Source organism: Biomphalaria glabrata, chromosome 2 (assembly GCF_947242115.1).
Source record: "Biomphalaria glabrata chromosome 2, xgBioGlab47.1, whole genome shotgun sequence".
Taxonomy (NCBI): Eukaryota; Metazoa; Mollusca; class Gastropoda; family Planorbidae; genus Biomphalaria; species Biomphalaria glabrata.
The window spans coordinates 54,647,080-54,667,832 of NC_074712.1; the positions used below are offsets into that span (position 1 = coordinate 54,647,080).

At 36.8% G+C, this 20,753-nt stretch overlaps 2 protein-coding genes across 2 annotated transcripts in view; both read right to left on the reverse strand.

Annotated features, from left to right (window-relative positions):
* LOC129924725 (uncharacterized) overlaps positions 1–1,432 on the reverse strand; it is a 28,531-nt gene extending 27,099 nt beyond the window's left edge. Inside the window, exon 1 of the mRNA XM_056021226.1 lies at positions 1,354–1,432. Coding sequence (XP_055877201.1) covers positions 1,354–1,432 — 79 coding nt within the window. The remainder of the gene's footprint in view (positions 1–1,353) is intronic.
* The window catches only part of LOC106058466 (organic cation/carnitine transporter 2-like), a 145,117-nt gene that overhangs the window by 107,118 nt on the left and 17,246 nt on the right, over positions 1–20,753 (reverse strand). The window lies entirely within an intron of this gene.

The following is a 20,753-nucleotide window of genomic DNA, read 5'->3' on the forward strand; positions in this document are numbered from 1 at the left end:
TCGCCCTCCAAGAAAGTATCTGCCCCCACCCCCCCTCACTCCCTCAACTTTAATGACTACACGCCCAGGGACTAGTCAGTTGTTACTCTTGACAAATTGTCTGTCACCTCAAAGTGTTGCGGTGATTTATTTCGTCACGTGACACGTTCGATAAATTAAACAGATGACCCGGAATTAGTTAAGCGCAAGGTCAGAGTTCTTAAAATAAAACCATAATTAATTAGATATGATCTACTAGGGAAGAAACACTTGGAGGCTCACTTGCCTGTATTGTATAACGGTCTGGACGCACGCTATATTCTGATCTATTGTTCCGTTCATGGACAATATAGTGATACAGTTTACAACATATATATATACATACATATAATAAGACTTTGTTCAAAATTTATTCTTAAAAGTAATTTTTTTTCTTTTGACAGATTTTATTTTTTGAAGATTGATATGATAAGGGAGACATTTGTTGACTGCAATACTAGAATCTTCATAGAAGTATACTTTCACTATTAGAAATGTGAATTGCGTTTAGTATGTAGTAGGTAAATAGGGTCACTGTTAATTACAAATCTAATAGTTTAAGATCAACTTGTTTTTGTTTATAGAACGGCGTCTATTATAGACATTATTTATACACATCCCTAAAATATCTGACGCAACATTATACAGTTTAGTTTATTAGCAGAGCAAGATTTTAATCTTATATTAACATTTCATTCAGATAGAAATCCAAAGATCGAGTTTCTTCTAAAGACTTTCTCCTTTAGTTGGAAGCAACCTTGGTGTGACTGTAGTTCAAGTTTCAGAAGTGATCAAAGTAAATAGGTCAGCCTGGCATGTTTACACGACTTACGGAGATATAGAAACTTTGTCTTATCAAAATTTAAATATGCGATAGACATTAGCCAAAAGAATGGACACATATCTACTCATAATGAAGGTATGTTTCGCAAGGTTGTCGTTGCCGGAAGTGGTAATGGATATAAGCACTCCACTACCTATAAAATGCTTCCTAATGGCATGCATCTCAAATAGCCTCTGACTATCAGTCCAACTCCTGGCCTTTACGTGTGGCTCAGAGTCCAGAGGAACTGTTTTCACTAACAGGAGAAGGGGCGAAGGCGAGAAACTAGCGTCTAAACCAGTAGGCTTCTGGCTTAAGGGACTCGTTGGCCAGGATGGCTACCCACCTAGGGGCAAGAAAACACTGAATTCAAACCTGTGCTACAATGCAGCTTTACACAAACATGGGTAAGGCTTCCAGAGTTAACCCTGAGAAAAATCAGGAGACGGCTACCCTAAGGCAGTTTGCAGCACCCAGTGGTACACCCTGTCAGTGCCTGCAAAGCCGCTGACCCCAAAGTGTATAGGCACTTGCCATTCCTCTGGATACTTCAACTGCTTGGAGCGGGTGGAACTGATGCGTGGGTGACATCTTTCCGACCTTTGCTAATGCCCAGGCATTCATCTTATTTCTCTTCAGTTACCTCTTAGTTTTACATACAAATGGTGTTCGAATCAAAGCTTTTTCGATACTTAACAAATGGTCTAAGTTCCAACGCCCGGCGTAACAAGAAGGTTTGTTATCTGTCTGTTCAACATGTGATGTCACATCATCTAACATCCGCCAGACTAAGTCTCCGAGCCCTGGTGTCTGTGCTGCTGACGTGAGATGTCAGAGTCACCGTGACTCCGTGAGGATTCAGATGTTTGAAGAAAGCAATGACAAGGCTATTTTAGTTCGGATGTCCATTAACTTTGCTACAACACTCTCTGTTGGTTTCAAGTTACTCGACTTTTCTTTCCATCGAGATACGCCACTGGTATCAGCAAACATGAACTATTAGCAAGCTTTCAGTACTACAAATAGTCAGTTATTGTGTCTGGGTGTGAGTGTTTCTTTCCAATCAGACAAAGAAAAAAATCGAAGCAAAGATCAGTGGCGTAACTATGGTGGAGAGAGGGGGAGGTGGAGATTTTTGAAATTCCCCCCGGGCCCCCACTTGAGGCCCCAAAATGAGTGTTCGAATTTTTTTTTACATTAAATATTAAGTATTACGCAAAATCCAGGAGCCCCGAAAGAGGTCAAGGCCCCCCCCAGCCCCAAATTTCTAGCTACGCCTATGCCTGGCCATTACACTGCAAACACCACAGAGCTATTTCACTTATTAGCTCTCACGCGTGTGTGTGTTTGTAACGTTACGCTTGACAGCACACAATTACGACTGACCTGCAGGAAGTCAACAGTCAGAATTATTAGGTCACATTATGTGTGCGTGGAAAAATAAAGGAGATCATACATAAACTAGATACAGGGTCACTCAGAAAGATATTAATGTTATAAAAGTTCAAGGAATCTTAGGATTTTGTTTTTTCTCTTGAAAACAAACTGAACAATCTATTATCAATAACAAGACTTCTGGATATTTTGGCTAGGAGGTTAAAAATAAGGTAGGTCAGAGGAGCAATCTATAAGTTTTTCAATAGCTTTTCTAGTTTTTTTTTATCTAAACCTGACTGACCGATAGACAACGCAAGACTAATAACGGCTTTCCCTTTCATAGAGGCCTTAAAAAAAAAATCTTTAGTCTTTTTAGGGAGATAGCCACGCCACTACACGAACCTCTCTGTAATAGACTTTCAACCGCTACTGGTCAGTGTCTCCTTTTTTTTTTTTTATTAATAAACTCATTATACAGTTGGAGTCTGTGTAAGTCAGTTAAGTTTTGAACTGATTTAGTTTAGCGCAACTTTCATGCTTATAGCACGCTCAATGCGTTATGGTCCGAGCTTTCTTTTTTTTCTTTTTGTGGACCATTGAGGGAAACGTGAAACTGATGTCTTTACAAATCAATTTAAAATTATAATTAAAAATAACAAAACTATTTCTGCTTAAGTCGGAGTTGGAGCTCTGGACCTCATGATAAATAGCCTATTTTAATGATTTACCTCCCCTAAAAATAAATGCTTACATATTAATTTAAAAACCAAAACGTTACGCTTTCAGAAAACAACAAGTTGTTGCATCAGAACTTTACAGGCTCTAAAGTTGGATGTTGGAACTTTAATAACATTACTAGTTTTTGTGATCTAAACGAGGCGGTCTGACGGACGGACGGACGGACATAATAGCGGTAAGTAATAGCGGCTTTTCCCTTTAACTGTGTTCGCTAAAAACGTGTTCTAATGGATAATAGAAGGGGACGGAGTGGTCATTTAAGAATTTGGCTTCATTGGGAGATATTAGTTTTTAGTTATAGCAAACACAAGAGCTACAGGGTGTCTACGGAAATAAAGTGGAACAGTATAGAACTAGAATAAGCAATAGGCCTACTCAAAATGGGACTCATCGACTCTCTTGTTCTGCTGGCACTAAAAACGTATATAGCAGATTTTTTAATCTAATTCTTTAGAATGAACAGGTAATATACAAATGTACATGTATGTAACGGTGTAACCGTATGTAACATACGTTGACCTACTTTATATTTTGTTTGCTTCTATCATTTCCCGCCCTTTCATCACTCCTCACTATCACAGTTATTGTGCTGACTCACCTTATCTCCCTTTTACAGACATTAACTCCATTGAAGTGGTTGTATAAATTTAATGCTATCATCAAGGACTTTCAGTTTTTCTATCGTCTGGTTCAAATTCTTTACATACATTCATGTCAGTTTTGGCCACCAGAGGGACACTAGATCAAACAAATAGCCTAACAAACAGCTTCACGGAATAAACAAAACAGTAGACAAAAGTTCTACTGATTTACATTAGCCTTATCTTCTTATCTTATTTTTCACAGACGTTTTTTTTTTATAAGGAAGGAAGATTTTTACGTCCAACACAAACCCACCTGTTATTAAGTATTTCCTATTTTTGTCTGCAAAGAAAATTTATGTAAAAAAAAAAGGTCAGTGACGTCACGGCAGACTTGAAACGTTATAGTGATGATGAAGTGCTTCTCACCAGGTCGGCGCGACCTTTTGACTATGATGACTAGACTATTAGTAAATACAAGCTCCAGAAAGGTTTGGGTAGTCATACTGCACCTTTGTGTAAACTTGGACGAAATCAATTCAACAAACTTTTCAAACGTATTTCTTTGTCAAGCTGAGGGACAGACCATAATATCTGAAGGCTGAATAACTCAGGTGCAGGAGAAGGTTGATATAGGATGGAAGAGAATCACTTATGTTTCTTTTAATGTTCAAAGCAATACCATTGTAAAAAACATCAGACTAGTGTGTCTAGACTATACATCAGACTAAGATAGATGACTGATGTTATGTCTAGTCCGATGTTAAGTCTTGTCTGATGTTTAACCTAGTCTGATGTTTAAACTAGTCAGTTGTTTAACCTAGTCTGATGTTTAACCTTGTCTGACTTTAACATAGTCTGATGTTTAACCTAGTCTGATGTTTAACCTTGTCTGACTTTAACATAGTCTGATGTTTAACATAGTCTGATGTTTAATATAGTCTGATGTTTAACCAAGTCTGATGCTTAACGAAGTCTCATATTAAGTCTAATGTGGAGAATGGATGACTTAAATTTAGTTGAAAGCAATGTCGTACAGCTTAGAGTTTAAAAAGAAATTAGCCTGACATGACATTGCATAATTAATGTAGACATGTGTTTTGGCGCTGTAATATGAACGTACATTTATAACCAGTGACTGCTAATAATTTAAATGCCAGCACGAAATTCCAGTTACTTATGTCCTGGTGCATTTTAATCTTTTTTTTTTTTGTTGTTAAATCAAAGAACATATATTTTTTAAATACTATCATCATTCTTTCTATTTGTTTTTTCTATGTGATTGTATGCAAGAAAATCTAAAATGTTATCAGTCAGTCTCTTGATTAAAAAACTCAATACATTCACATCGCTCTACATAACGCTGAGCTCAACAAAACTCATTTCCTCATTTCTCTTCGGGACTCTAGCCAAGGAGAGTTCGTTGCGCTAAACAAAAAAAAAAAGCAACAAAAAAAAACCTGACTGAATGAATACGTTTACATGTCATTGTCAGGATTGAAGTGAATGTATCAATCATTTGTGTACTAATAGGAACAAAGTCTTGACACGCAAGTTAAGTGGTACAAGAGCAGTTGTCCTGAACGCCACCAATCGGTGAAAGCTTGTCATAACAAAGTCTTGATGAATTTACGTCACTACGACTGACGGTGTTTATACAATTAATTAGGCCTGCCTGATATTTTTTTTTAGAGATGATTATCGCGTACGTTTAATGATTGACTGGCGTGAAATTGGTAATGCCTAAGGATTGGACATTTCGGGTCATCATTTGCTGCCAAAAAAGTTAGGTTTAAAGAATGTATTACTTGATTAAATGTAGTTCGAGAACGTTTTTATAACCTTTGACCTATAATTAAGTAGAGTAAAAGTTAAAGTTCCCCTTTCAGACCTTGCCATGTGTCTACGTCTCATAGTTAACCAGGGTGTCACGTGGCAAGCACAACGACGAACCGCCTTTTCCCCAACAAATATCAGGTAGAGCTGGTGGAATCAGGGGTGCCCAAAGATCCCAAAATTAAAAATCCTGATTTCTTCAGGATTCGAACCCAGGACCTCCGGTTGGGAAGCTAAGTGCTTTACTACTCATCTACCGCACCTTCTACATAACTAAGGATTGAAAAAAAAATTAACAGAATAAAAACTGACCACAGCGAGAGAATAAAAACTGAACGCAGCCAGATAATAAAAACTGAACGCAGCCAGATAATAAAAACTGAACGCAACCAGATAATAAAAACTGAAGGCAGCTAGATAATAAAAACTGAACGCAGCTAGATAATAAAAACTGAACGCAACCAGATAATAAAAACTGAAGGCAGCTAGATAATAAAAACTGAACGCAGCTAGATAATAAAAACTGAACGCAGCCAGATAATAAAAACTGAAGGCAGCCAGATAATAAAAACTGAAGGCAGCTAGATAATAAAAACTGAAGGCAGCCAGATAATAAAAACTGAACGCAGCCAGATAATAAAAACATTTACAGGTGAGGTGGTAACGAAGGGTAGGAAGCTCTTCAGTTCAGAAACAAACAAAAAATGTGAAAACATTTAAAAAATTTAACATGTTCAGTTTTCAAGAATAAAATTTAAAAATTACGATTATTTAGACACTAAAAAAAACTTAAATTTTTGTGATAGGTAACATAAGATATAGCTGATATTCTAATCACCAGTTAGTTATATTCTTTTTTTTTATAAATATTTATTTATTTATAATAATGATAATAATGGACAATATTAGATAGTTTCAAAAGCCGACATGTGTGGCATATTTTATGAACACAATATTATTGGTGACCAGAGGCGTAGCGAGCCAAACGTGTACTCTATTGGTGACCAGAGGCGTAGCGAGCCAAAAGTGTACTTTATTGGTGACCAGAGGCGTAGCGAGCCAAACGTGTACCTTATTGGTGACCAGAGGCGTAGCGAGCCAAACGTGTACCTTATTGGTGACCAGAGGCGTAGCGAGCCAAAAGTGTACTTTATAGGGACCAGAGGCGTAGCGAGCCAAAAGTGTACCTTATTGGTGACCAGAGGCGTAGCGAGCCAAAAGTGTACTTTATTGGTGACCAGAGGCGTAGCGAGCCAAAAGTGTACCTTATTGGTGACCAGAGGCGTAGCGAGCCAAAAGTGTACTTTATTTGTGACCAGAGGCGTAGCAAGCCAAAAGTGTACTTTATTGGTGACCAGAGGCGTAGCGAGCCAAAAGTGTACTTTATTGGTGACCAGAGGCGTAGCGAGCCAAAAGTGCACCTTATTGGTAACCAGAGGCGTAGCGAGCCAAACGTGTACTTTATTGGTGACCAGAGGCGTAGCGAGCCGAAAGTGTACCTTATTGGTGACCAGAGGCGTAGCGAGCCAAACGTGTACCTTATTGGTGACCAGAGGCGTAGCGAGCCAAACGTGTACCTTATTGGTGACCAGAGGCGTAGCGAGCCAAACGTGTACCTTATTGGTGACCAGAGGCGTAGCGAGCCAAAAGTGTACTTTATTGGTGACCAGAGGGGTAGCGAGCCAAAAGTGTACCTTATTGGTGACCAGAGGCGTAGCGAGCCAAAAGTGCAACTTATTGGTGACCAGAGGCGTAGCGAGCCAAACGTGTACTTTATTGGTGACCAGAGGCGTAGCGAGCCAAAAGTGCACTTTATTGGTGACCAGAGGCGTAGCGAGCCAAACGTGTACCTTATTGGTGACCAGAGGCGTAGCGAGCCAAACGTGTACCTTATTGGTGACCAGAGGTGTAGCGAGCCAAAAGTGTACTTTATTGGTGACCAGAGGCGTAGCGAGACAAAAGTGCACCTTATTGGTGACCAGAGGCGTAGCGAGCCAAACGTGTACTTTATTGGTGACCAGAGGCGTAGCGAGCCAAACGTGTACTTTCTTGGTGACCAGAGGCGTAGCGAGCCAAAAGTGTACTTTATTGGTGACCAGAAGCGTAGCGAGCCAAACGTGTACTCTATTATTGCACCCCCCCCACCGCATTTTTCAAGAACATCACATAGAAATATAGGATGCGTGTAGCGCCCCCCTGGTGGAAGCGCTAGGGGCATCGTATACCCCTTGCAATCCTCCCTCACTACGCCTCTGTTTGTGACATTACATGTCGATTGCACTATGTTCTCCCTAATAGAAAAAAAATGTAGTAATGGGCTTACAAAACATTGCGCCCTAACTTGCAGCCTATAATACAGGATTACGAAGGTCCACTCGAGGTCAACTGTTTGGTCATCATTGCATGACATTTTCAGCACGAACGAAGTACCAATCCACAGCCGCAATCTCATCCCCCCCCCCGCGCCATAGATATTGAGAAACTGTTTGCATATTTGTTATAAGGATATAATCCCCACCCTTACTTCGGGAGCCGCTAAACACACTAGTTAAATAAACTAATAAAATATATTACAAAAAAATATAGCATTGAAAATAAAATACAGGAAACCTTATTGCCTACCTAACAATTTTAGCGTTTTATTTTGCGATGTGTGCCCAGTAGAGATTCTCGGTCATTATGTCATGCTAACCTCATCCTCCTGTAGATACTGAGCACAGTGTTATCGACCTGAGCTGGGCCAGGCCGGATTAAAATGCAAATGACGTCACAATGGGGTAATTACAGGTCAAGTGTGGCCGGCGTTGACAAGACTGAAGTCCGGTAAATCCGACAACAGAAGTCAACGAGAAATCAATGACCGGGGGAAGTAGCGGAGATGGAGATCAAGACATTTTTTTTTCTTGGACATTAATTTAAATTTCCAGAAGGAAAAATATGGAGGTCTTCATCTGATGAACAACTATTAAGAAAATGAATTATTTCTGGGAGAACACGTCTGAAAGTTCTTACAGTATTGATTGAACGAAACTTCTACTAAAAACTATGGCTGAAGTTCGTTGTGTGGGATGATAAACTACTGTATCAAATGTGAAACTTCCTGCAGACAAAATCAATGATGAAAGACTTTAAAGTCTAAAATGTCATTTAGCCTTAGTTAGGTCTTTATTAGTATATGCAACCTAGGTTTGGGACCCTTCAACTCAAGAAAATATAAAGAAACAAGAACGCGAAATAGAGTATTTGATTAGAGTTAACATCTTTAGTAAATTCAGTAAATTTAGAGACACTTAAGGACAGATGAATAAAAGGTTAAGCAGCAATAATACATAAGACACTGAACAATAATTAAAATTAGAAATACTAAACCTTATACAAAAACTTAGAAAGACACAAAGACAGAGGCTCATTTCTTAATCCATATTCTAGGACAAATTCATACAAGTGCGACTTTTTCCCTTGTACAATTAGAGAATGGAATGGGTTGCCTGAATCAGCCAGAAAATCAAAGACTTAGCAGAGTTTTAGTCACTTATTAAGATACATGATTAGATTGACACATGAAATGTGAATGTGTATGTGTTTCGTGTGTGAATGTTGTTCGAATTTTTCATATAAATTGTTATTGTACAGTAAATACGCTGAGGTTGTCAATTGTAGTCAAACTGAATTTCCATTTGATAGGATCAATAAAAATTATCTTATCTATCTTATCTTAAATGCAGATGACGTAATTGGCCTCTCTCTTCTTTTGAAATGACGTCTCTGATCTATTTTATTATTAAATCTTTAGTCATTACAAAAAGAATTTTAAAAAACAAAAACAATAGTTTAGACTTAGAGTAAATTACATCAGTCCATTACATCAGTCCATTACATCAGCCCATTACATCAGTCCATTACATCAGTCCAATACATCAGTCCATTACATCAGTCCATTACATCAGTCCATTACATCAGTCCATTACATCAGTCCAATGTTTCTTGCTACAGTAGTTCTAATACTAACAAAATCAATGTAAGCTTCTAAAATACAATTTATAATAGTAAAAAGTTAAGTCCTAAGATCTAGTATTCCTTGTACTTATATGTATAGGTGTATATCATTCGCTAGAAACAATGTATTCTACAGCTGTAAAGCGTAAAACTTTTTGTTTTTATTTCTCGATTGAAGTCACTCCTTGGAGGAACCTAGGTGGGTGGGCAGACAGTTTATCTGAAAAATAGCTCCAACGATTTTCCTAGAAATTTAATAGCTGATGTATATCGCGGAGAAAAGATTTGCTAGCTCGTTGGTCACACCAGGAAAAATCTAGTTTGACCGTTATAATTTTTTCAAAGTAAAAAATTAATAAAAGTAAATTTGTCTGGAGACTAAATCTAGGTGTAGATCCAGCATCACTTTTGAGAGGACTATCGCATTCTTGTAAGTCCTGTCGCATTTGGGATTTTCCGAATGTAAGATTTTATAGATTCAAAGAGTTTAATAAATTAATGTGCATTGTCTTCATCATTGGAATATTAAATGGTGTACTAGATCTAGACATTCACTTCACCAGGATTCTTTTCGGGAGAAGGGGGTGGGGTAACAAAATGTTTTTAAATCAAACATTTATTAATTTTAAGGAGAAAAACAATCTCTCAATAAGTTGCAAAAAGGAGTTATTATCTATTTTAAAAAGTATTTTTACTGTTTTTCTTGTTATTTCATCAAAGTTAATTAGTTAATATGAAAGAACGGATGTAGTAGGTCAACGACAAGAATATTAAATAGGTCAAATGCAAGAATATCGAGTAGGTCAAATACAAGAATATAGAGTAGGTCAAAGACAAGAATATAGAGTAGGTCAACGACAAGAACATTAAATAGGTCAAATGCAAGAATATCGAGTAGGTCAAATACGAGAATATAGAGTAGGTCAAAGACAAGAATATAGAGTAGGTCAAATGCAAGAATATAGAGTAGGTCAAATGCAAAAATATAGAGTAGGTCAAAGACAAGAATATTGAGTAGGTCAAATATATGTTCTGAAGTATTAAGGATCGTTAAGATTCCGACTCTGATTATCTGACCAGTCTCGTCTGTTTCTCAAAGTACTTAGCATTTCATTTAGAGCTGTGTTTCCAAAACTGTGTTCCGTGGAACCCTAGTGTCCTCGAGACCAGGATAGGTGTTCCACGAACTACTGGAATAATTAAGTAGTAGGCCACCATGTAAATTTATTGTAAATGAATCTCTTAAACAAAAAATTATCAAAGTGTTCCGCTAAATACTCAGAATAAGCAAAGTGTTCCGTTAAGGAAAAGGTTTGGGAAACACTGATTTAGAGTATTTATAGGCAGCAATAGTAATTTCACAATTTTATTTGTTAATATTAAAGGTGTCCATTTGAGTACTTTTTATTTGTGAATGTTTTAATTACACAAGACGGATACGATTGGTTGAATCCTTTATTTCAAACTCTCTTGATTTTATCGCTGGTGTTAAGAGATGCTGGGAATGATGACGTCATTTGTTCTATTGCATGATTTTTTGTGTGTAGTTTTATGTATTATCTTACAATAGCACCTTTTAATTTCGGATTCTGACCCCCAAAAAATTCCAAGAAATATAGATGTGCTTACTATAAAACTGTTTTATTATTGCTTAACTACATAATTAAAGAATGTTAATTAAAACGTCGAACATTATACTCCACTTAAGTCTTTCATAAATTAGTTTCCACTACATCACTGAAGTGGATAAGTCTTCGTAGTCTGATTAAACAGGGTAGCTATAATAGATGAAAGGGAAATAGAGAGAAAGAGAGAGAGAGAAAGAGAGAAGAAAGAAGAAAATAAAAACGGACAGAGAGAGAGAGAGAGAGAGAAATGAAGACAGTGTAGAAGAAACTCGTTCAAATCTACTGAGACATGCTAACAACGATGAAACTGAACAAGAAGTTTGTTGAAACAGGTAAGTTGTAGAACAACTCTAGTCCAGATCTAATCTAGACTGGATCAGGTGTAGCTGCATGTCTGCGAGCAATTTCAGATTGATATATTGGGCTAATAACTTCATTTGGAATCCAGAAGTGTGTGGATGTAAGTGTGTGAATGGGTGTGGGTGTTTGTGTGTGTTGAGCGCTTCTCTGTAGCCTGGATTGTTTGTTAGCTTCGAGATTTTAAGAACTAAAATATTTCTTATCTTTTTCATCACATTTAACCTCTGACGCCTTCACTATCTACCGAAATAAAAGCTTGCATTGTATATGTTTGTTGAATGAAAATAGATAATTGTCTTCCAATGTCAGACAAAGTATCGGTGATTTCAATTCTAAAGTTTATTCACAATAATCTACCCTTGTTTACATTTTGATTTTTTAATCGAACTCTACATGATTCTAAAATCAAGACGTTCAAATTCTCTACACGGGATACAAAAACAAAAAATATTGCAGTAGAGGAATAGGCGCTCCGTTTTAGGAAAATCCACAAAGTGTATCCCTATGTTAACATACCAAAGGATAATCCTGTTCTAACCTTAAGAACTAATTTTCTTTTGATTTTTGTATTTGTCCCGTATTAACTTAATCTCAATCACAGCTACAAAAGTTGGCGCTTTGGCTGAGTGGTTAGGCGCTTGGCTTCCGAACCTGGGGTCCTGGGTTCGAATCTCGGTTGAATACTTGGATTTTTAAGGCACCCCTGAGTCTACCCAGCTCTAATGGGTACTTGAATTAAGTTGAGGAAAGTAAAGGCGGTTGGTCGTTGGACCAATGAAACGGACGATCAAAAGGCCTGAAAGGGGAACTTTATAGTAAAAAAACATTGTTGAAATAGATACAATGTATAAAGGCGCTTTAGTCCCAGAAGGACCTCAGTTGGTGTGTTATGTTAATCTAAAGCCTTATTGATGTAATTCTTCTATTCACCAGATCTGAACTGCGCGATAGTTTAAACAATGCCTCGCTGACGTAATTGTAATAGAAATGACATTATTCAGATGTTGGAGAAGAGTCACAGTATTACCAGAAGACTTCAACGGGTGACGTTTGATTTTCCTATTCTATGTGTACTGAGATTTATTTTCATAAACTCCACACAAAAACATTACACTATTTTGAGTAATCAATCGCCAATGCCACTTACTAAATTGACGAAATACAATGAGGTTCCAAGAGTACCCCAGCTTGGTAAACAACGTGGACTTCACCTGTCTTATAGAATGGACTTTTTTTCTCAATTTACCAGAATATTTGAATGCCTTTTTTCATAGTGAAAATATACAACGGAAATCAACCCAATACCCGAAGAAATATCCAGAAATCGTAAAACTGCTTTTTACGAAATGCAAGAACATTGTTTTGACTTTCTGCACATTAACACACTTGTGAACTTGTGTGACAGTGTGTGTGTGTGTGACAGTGTTTGTGCAAGTTATAAAAAGTAGGTTATTAGTTAACATTTTTCTTTTAACACGTTGATAAACATTTAGTCATTAAACTTTGCTCGTAGATTTCCTGTGAGACTTTTTAAAATCTGCTGACCAGGTCGTAGTTTGAATTGGTGCTACAGCCATGGAAGCTCATGCTCGCGCACAACTCCTCAGCACTCCCTGGGGGGGGGGGGCGAGAGTTGATGTGGAGTGAGGCGTGGGAAGGGGGGGGGGGAGATATCTACCCTCTCTCAGGAGTGTGAACAAGGATGAAGGATGGAGGTAGAGAGCTGGGGGGGGTGAGTTCTTCCCAGCACGGTGGATTAAAGCCCGTTAGCCGACCAGTCGATGGGGCAATAAGTTGAAGAACGTGGCAGCACGGGTCGAGAAACACGGGACGTAACTGAATCTGTTGGTGACTGGACTTGGTGCTGGTCAATGTTCAGGGGAAGAAGGAAGAGAGAAAGTCTAAGAACGTGATAGAGAGCACTGTGGAAAAGGGGGTGGGGGTGGGAAGGAGTGGGGATACTTAGGAGGCAGGGCGAAGAAAAGAATACCACAGGGATCTCTTAAGTAAAATAGTTTGTTTTTCTAAGGTGCTTGGTGTTATGGACTGAAACATGTTTTTGTGAAAGTCTTTTATTTAACATTTAGATATAAGACACCTAGAGCGAAGAGGAGAAATGTGAGTGTCCTAGAGTTACTTCCTGTGTTGGATTTGAGGACTTGAACACTTAAACCTTATCACAGTAATTAGCTCTTGTTTTACACTTTGATATTTAAGATCCCGTTTTAAGATTCTTTTGAGAAATAAAATTCAGTAAAAGAGAAAAAGAAGAGGAAGCAATATGAAGAAATGGGGTGGTGACCTAAAAAAAGTGAAAAGAACAAAATTGGGAGCGATTTTGAAATGAATAGACCAAATAAACATTCATTTACAATGTCAAGGACTCCACGTTGAAAGATCCCTGTTGTCGACCAAATGCCAGGGAAAGAGCTTACAATTTGGAAATTAGAAAAAATAAATTATTATATGATTTATTAGAATACTTCGCTTATTGATACGTCTGTAATCAGTACACCAGATACACCCTAAAGTTTGCCATTTTTTGGGGTTTGATCCCATGTATGTAAATCTCGTAAAAAATGAAAGTAATGGATAACTCACTTTTTTGACAGACTCTCTCTCTCTTTCTTTCTCTCTTTCTCTCTCTCTCTCTCTCTCTTTCTCTCTCTCCTACTCTTTCACTCAGACCTCTATTCTCATCTATTTTTTTAAATTTCTTTCTTTCCAAACTCCCTGTCCCCAATCTTCTATTTTTACGCACGTGTAACACAGAAAACAGTTTCTGTTTAGGTTCTTACTATTTACATAACACCCAATGAAACATGGCGGTGTGTGCAAATATTTTCTGGGGATGTTCCAGCGAGATGGGAAAATCAAATCTGAAAACCAGTCAATGCCAAAAAAAAATGAAAAAAAAAAAAAAAAAAAACATGTCTAGATCTGTATCACTGGATTCTGGCTGTGTTTATATTCTTGTACAGCATTGATTTTAATCTTTGATAATATTGACAACTGATTGACAAAAACAATACGAGACAGGACAGCAAACATTTTTGTTGATAAACATTTAACGCTTCAATGAAAGTTTCTGTTAGAGTCCATTGAAGGGGCTTAACTCTGTAAGTGTAGCCCAGAGTTGCCATTCCTTCTAAATCATTGACTTTATTTGATAATGAACATAAATGTTATTATGCATTCCCCTTCAAAGAAATGTTGATTTTTTTTCAACATAAACAATTTCCCAAAAAACTATAGAATAATGAAAAAGAAATATTTTTTTGTGAGTAGCAAGAAAAAAAAATACTTGTAGATTGTATACAAATCTCTCAGAGTCAACACAGAGTCAACAAAGACAGCCAAGATTAGTTTTGTAATGTAACAAAAGGGGGGAAAATCTATAAACAACAATAATTGAACGGGTGAAGGGAGGGGAGAGGAAGATACTCTACAGAATGTAACTGAAAGCCATTGATAAGTTGAACTGGAGGAGGGAGGGGAGAGGAAGATACTCTACAGAATGTCACTGAAAGCCATTGATAAGTTGAACTGGAGGAGGGAGGGGAGAGGAAGATACTCTACAGAATGTCACTGAAAGCCATTGATAAGTTGAACTGGCCAAGGGCAGAAAGGTGATAACACGCCAACCAATGAAATGCTTCGTAATCAAAGTCACATGTCAGTTATAAAAGTCGGATGTTCTAAATTTAACGAAAGAAGAAATAGCATTTGGAGAAAACATTTTGACCATAGACTTATATATTATATCTAGACTGGAAACCGGAAATAAATCCTTATCCGCGACTGATCTATTCACAGACCTATATATATATAGAGCGATATTTTTATGTACGTTAACTCTTTTTTAAGCGCTAATGGGAGTCGCTCCAATCAATCTTAGAAAAGTAATGATCTTTAGTTTTCAAAGTTTAGAAATAATGCAAAATCATTTCTCGGATATTCACGCAAATATATGAAACAAAGCCATTTCCTGTTTGTTTCCATTGAGATAATGTTTCAAAAATCCTAGATCGAAATAATTCATGTAAATTTAAATCTTCTTATGTACATTTAAATATATGTATTACCTATATCTTTCTAGATTATGTATCTAAAATTGCAAAATAATAATTATGAGACGAGAGTACTCTTATTTTGGATGTTCAATTACTAGATCTAGATCTAAAAATTAAATTATATGTTACATAGGTTAGGGTTGAAAAAAAAAAGACTACTTCTTTTTACTAGTTTACAAAACAACGCCTTGATCCAACTTTCTAAAAAATTTTCACGACATTTTTTGTAGTTTTAAAAAGTCTCCATGGCCAGTCTAGATATAGTAAATATAAGTCTATTTGACCCAATGTTACAAGTGGACATTATTTCCTCACTGATTAAATAAAGATAGTTCAAATATGAATGGAAGAAGAAAAAGAGTTCCAACAAATGCTTTGACCAACTATATAAGTTCAAACATTGTCCTAGATACTAAAATAGATCTAGATCTAGATCTAGTATCGGAAAGAAACATAAATGAAAAAAGAGAAGGGGGCGTATCCAGTTATTTTCATATCCAGTTGATTTTATGCTTTTTTTAAATTCAACGTGACACTAAAATCAAATGATGTAGCAAATGGAAGTAACAAAAATGTAATTGATTTTGGAGAGCTCGAGCTGATGCTCAAGATGATGTTTATAAATCTAAAAAGAACTTTGACAGATTAGATGATAAACGTGTAATATAAGAGAAACAAGAACTGTGTATTGCCTGAATATCAATAAAGTTACAAGCGAGAACAGAAAAAAAAACTTGAACTATAAAGAGAAGGAAGAAATAGAAACATAAATAGAACAAAACAAAAACTTATAGAGAGACAGAAATAGAAGCAGAGATAAAGACACAGAGATAAAGACACAGAGATAAAGACAGAGAGGCCAAGACAGTCAGAGAGATAAATACAGAGAGATAAATACAGAGAGAGATATATAGACAGAAGAAGATAAATAAATATAGCGAAATAAATACAGAGGCAGAGAGATAACGACAAAGAGATAAAGACAGTCAGCAAGATGCAGACAGACAACGAGACAGTCAGCAAGATACAGACAGACAACGAGACAGTCAGCAAGATACAGACAGACAACGAGACAGTCAGCAAGATACAGACAGACAACAAGACAGTCAGCAAGATACAGACAAACAACGAGACAGTCAGCAAGATACAGACAGACAACGAGACAGTCAGCAAGATGCAGACAGACAACAAGACAGTCAGCAAGATACAGACAGACAACGAGACAGTCAGCAAGATACAGACAGACAACAAGACAGTCAGCAAGATACAGACAAACAACGAGACAGTCAGCAAGATACAGACAGACAACAAGACAGTCAGCAAGATACAGACAGACAACGAGATATAGACAGAGAGACAGACAGAAATACAAAAACAGTTAGCGAATCAAAGTGAGCAAGACGGACTATAGATCTAAATTCCATTACTTCTGACAATGATAAGGAGGGGGGGGGGATGGAAACTTTTAGAGTTTCCAAAATAATAACGTAGAGAGTCTTGTTAAACATTCTTACAACTCTTCAATCTACAACTCTAGATAAGAGAGACATTAGCATTAGATAGGCTTGGCTGTAACCTTCCATTTACACGTTTACTGAAGTTATTCACAAAACTGAATGTGTTTTACATGTTCTCATGAATAGCCGTTTAGAATGATACTAGATCAATATCTTCACTGCACGCATAAACTCACTTGTAATGTTCTTACACGATTGGTTTAAATCAATTATATTAATAGTTTCTGATGTACAATTTTTGTGTGCTTTGTTACACTTATATATCAAGCTTGAGAGATTTAAATTGTAAATTATTTGTATCAATACCAACATATTCATCCGGCATCTCAAAACCAAGTGTTTAGTGTTGCATTGCGAAATTCGTCTGACGTAATTTTATAAAACAGTTTTTGTTGGTTTCTCTTTTTCTTTCTGTGGCATACATATTTTGCCACTTCCAGGGCAAGCATAACCATTGTCCGCCGGTGGTCGATTAAGATTTTCTTTTCGTCGTCTGCGTCTGTCCACGGCAGCTGATTTTCTTTTGATCTCAAATAAGTACCCTGCGCCTTTGTGAGTGACCTCCAGCTGTTTCGTTCTGAATCCACGTGTAACCAGGTGCTCTCTTCAATGTAGACAAATAATGTATTTTGTTTGGTGTAATGCACAAATTGTAAGACAAATTTCCATACGGACAATAAAGATTATTATTATTATTATTAAATAATAAACAGCGAACAAACTAAAATTACGTAATTTGCAAATATACAGAGTGTACTCCCACAATACTTTGAGTACAAGTGTTGCTATTTCTTCTCTAATAAAAGTGTTTTGAATCCTGTGCGAGGCCCCCACCAATCGGAAGTCCAAGGCGGCTTCCTAGTTTTGCCTTTGCCTAAGGCCGGACCTGCTATATATCTTAGTGCTAACATCCCTTCAAAACATCTAGTCATGAATTATGACCAGACTTGCAACGAGTATCTTAATTCATTCTCACTAGATTCTATCAAAATTTTAAAACACATGACACCCACCAATGATCTGAAGTACATTATGATGGTTTGAAAGTACATTAGAGTCTATAAACTTTTTAAATTCATTTTAAATAAGTATTAGAGGGGATGACTCGACTAATAAGTCTGTGTCTTGCTAAGTCTCTAATATCAAAATGAAGCTTCCCCAAACTAAAAGCGTTCTGGTGTTTATTTTCATTTGTTTTATTGTTTTGTGGTTCATATCAAATGATTCCATGTGTTTTTAGGGATTTACACTCTGAACAAAAAAAAAACAGGCTTTTTTAACAATGCAGTTCTCGGACATTTAAATTCTAGGATCCCTTAAGATATACAGTTGGAGAACTACTAAGTTAAGACTTGGGCTTATTCAAAGAATGTTCAAGCAACAGAATAATCCTATCTCATTAAGACGTTCTCAGAGAGCTACCTGTTAGCCAATGTCCTTATTATTTAATTAAGTTTACATCGCGGCCTAGTTCAAAGCGGTGCTGGAAGACATATTTGGTAAATATAGATTTAGCTACAAGATCATAAAATATTTATAGCGCAACTCATAGCGACTCTCCCTCATTATTTTGATGGTCAATATTTGCTTAAAGGCAAGACTGATGAGTCGAGATATGTACATTCATTATTCAGGTGGTTTTATAGACATATGGCACATTCAGCACTTGAATTCTTATTGGATTTGATCATTAATGATTACGGGAAAATTCGATTTTGTTTTGAAATCTTATATTTATCTTGTATTATAAATTACAGTTACTTCAAAAGAGAAGGTAATTATTTCCTACACGTATTCATGCGTTCAAATATTCATGCATGTGAATCAGTGACTTAAGCTTATTGGTTTTCCGGTCTGATTCAGGCAAGCTCTAATAACACTAGGGAAGAAGGAGTTTATACAATGATACCTCTTTGGTTTTTTGTTTAGATTCATAGCAATTTATAAAATTCGATATTCTGGATTCTGGATATTCAGTAACAAATAATGTTTGAAATAAAACACAGTAACAGTTTAAAGCAAAGCCATTTTTAAAAAAAACTTCAGACCAAAAACCATTCTTGTCAAATAAAATGAACGAAATATAGACAGATTTGCAATTTGGAACTCGTCGGTTCAAGGGTCTTCCAAGAGTACAATGACCAAAGTACTTAACTTAGTAAACACTGAGAACATAACAAGACAGATTACAAATTACCACCAATCACGAGCCTGTCAGCCATCCCGAAGAAGACCAAAATCAAAGATACGGTAAAACAAAAAGTACAAAGGGAATATGCACTCGCCCCCGTACCAAGGGAATGACGAATCACTGAACGACATAGACAGTGTACACGAGGGAATCTTTAGTGGCACGGAACTCTGCGTAAACTGAGATTGATGGACGATATGATGGCCAAGCTCAGACAGCTCAGGGTCAACGTGTGGTGGCCAAGTATCCCCCAGACAGGCCCCAAAGTAGAAGGAGGTTATCACGCAGGTCGGCGCCCTACATCACTGGAAGGCTCCACTGGGATAGGCAATGGTTGATTCGCTTGGCTCACTTTCTCGTTCAGACTATTTCTCATAGGTAGTGACATGTCATGGGTTGAGAGAGGTTACAGAGTGGCTTAAGCAGTCACTACAGAGATACAGTTTAAGTTCTAATACTTAAAAAATATTCAGAAAAGGAAAAGAAACTTGAATTAAAATGTTGATAGTCGTATCCGTGGGCTGTGACGTATTAACAAACAATAACAGAGTACTGCATCATTATTATAATTTTATTAATTGTTGTGTTTGTCAATTTTATGATAGAGAAAAACATAAACATAACAATACATTAATATAAATTGAAATGGTATCCAATACACACAATTCCATGTGTGCAAAATCTGCACCAATTCTCGTAAACTGATACTCTCATAAATATAAACGTCAAGCAACTTACAGGTGGTAAAGTGTTTTCTTGTTTCGAAATGAATAGCCTATTTATTTATATTGTTCTCATTAGAATGTGCAGTTAATCTTTCGTGTAAAGAATCATGTAAACCATAAGAAGAGAACATCAAGCTTTATTATTACATCTTCTATTTTCTAAGGCAATTTATATGATATTTACAAAAATAAACAAACTGACCATCTAGATAGAGAAAAATTGATTTTTAAATTAATAAACTCAATCTGGAATGAAATATATTCTTCTCTTTTATTCATGGTTACAAACTTGGACGCAGACACTTAGAAGTGATGATCTTAGTGACGCTTCCTGTTCAGGCACTGAAGTCTAGCTTCAAGTGCTATATATATCTAGACATTATTTGTTTTATAGCAGAGCATCATTTTATATATAATATATTTCAATCTGCCGTAAGCTTGCAACTAATGGACTCACCAGGGTGCACAGTGGGTGAGACGTGTTGAAGACACCATTATGGACCATGCACATTTCAAGCATTTTATTCAAGAATTTGACATTCACAAGATCACTGACCTATTGTAAGAATGAATAGGATATGGGGCTGACACCAATAACTCATCACACCAGGTAACACCATCCCTACCGATGCCTCTGGTAGCAACATGACTACTAAAGTGGTTGACATTAACTTGACCTATTGCTTAAGTAAATTGTACAGTGGTGTAGCCAACGAGGACCGGTGATGTCAGGAGGTGATAGTCCAAAGGGAGTGATTGGTCAATGTATAGATCTAGTGATCAGCAGACGAGACTTGACCCATGTAATCATATTGACTGGCTGGAGAAAATCTCCCAGGAAACCAAACATTTCTACGAGAGTAACCTGCATCTACATTTCTCTGTCTCTC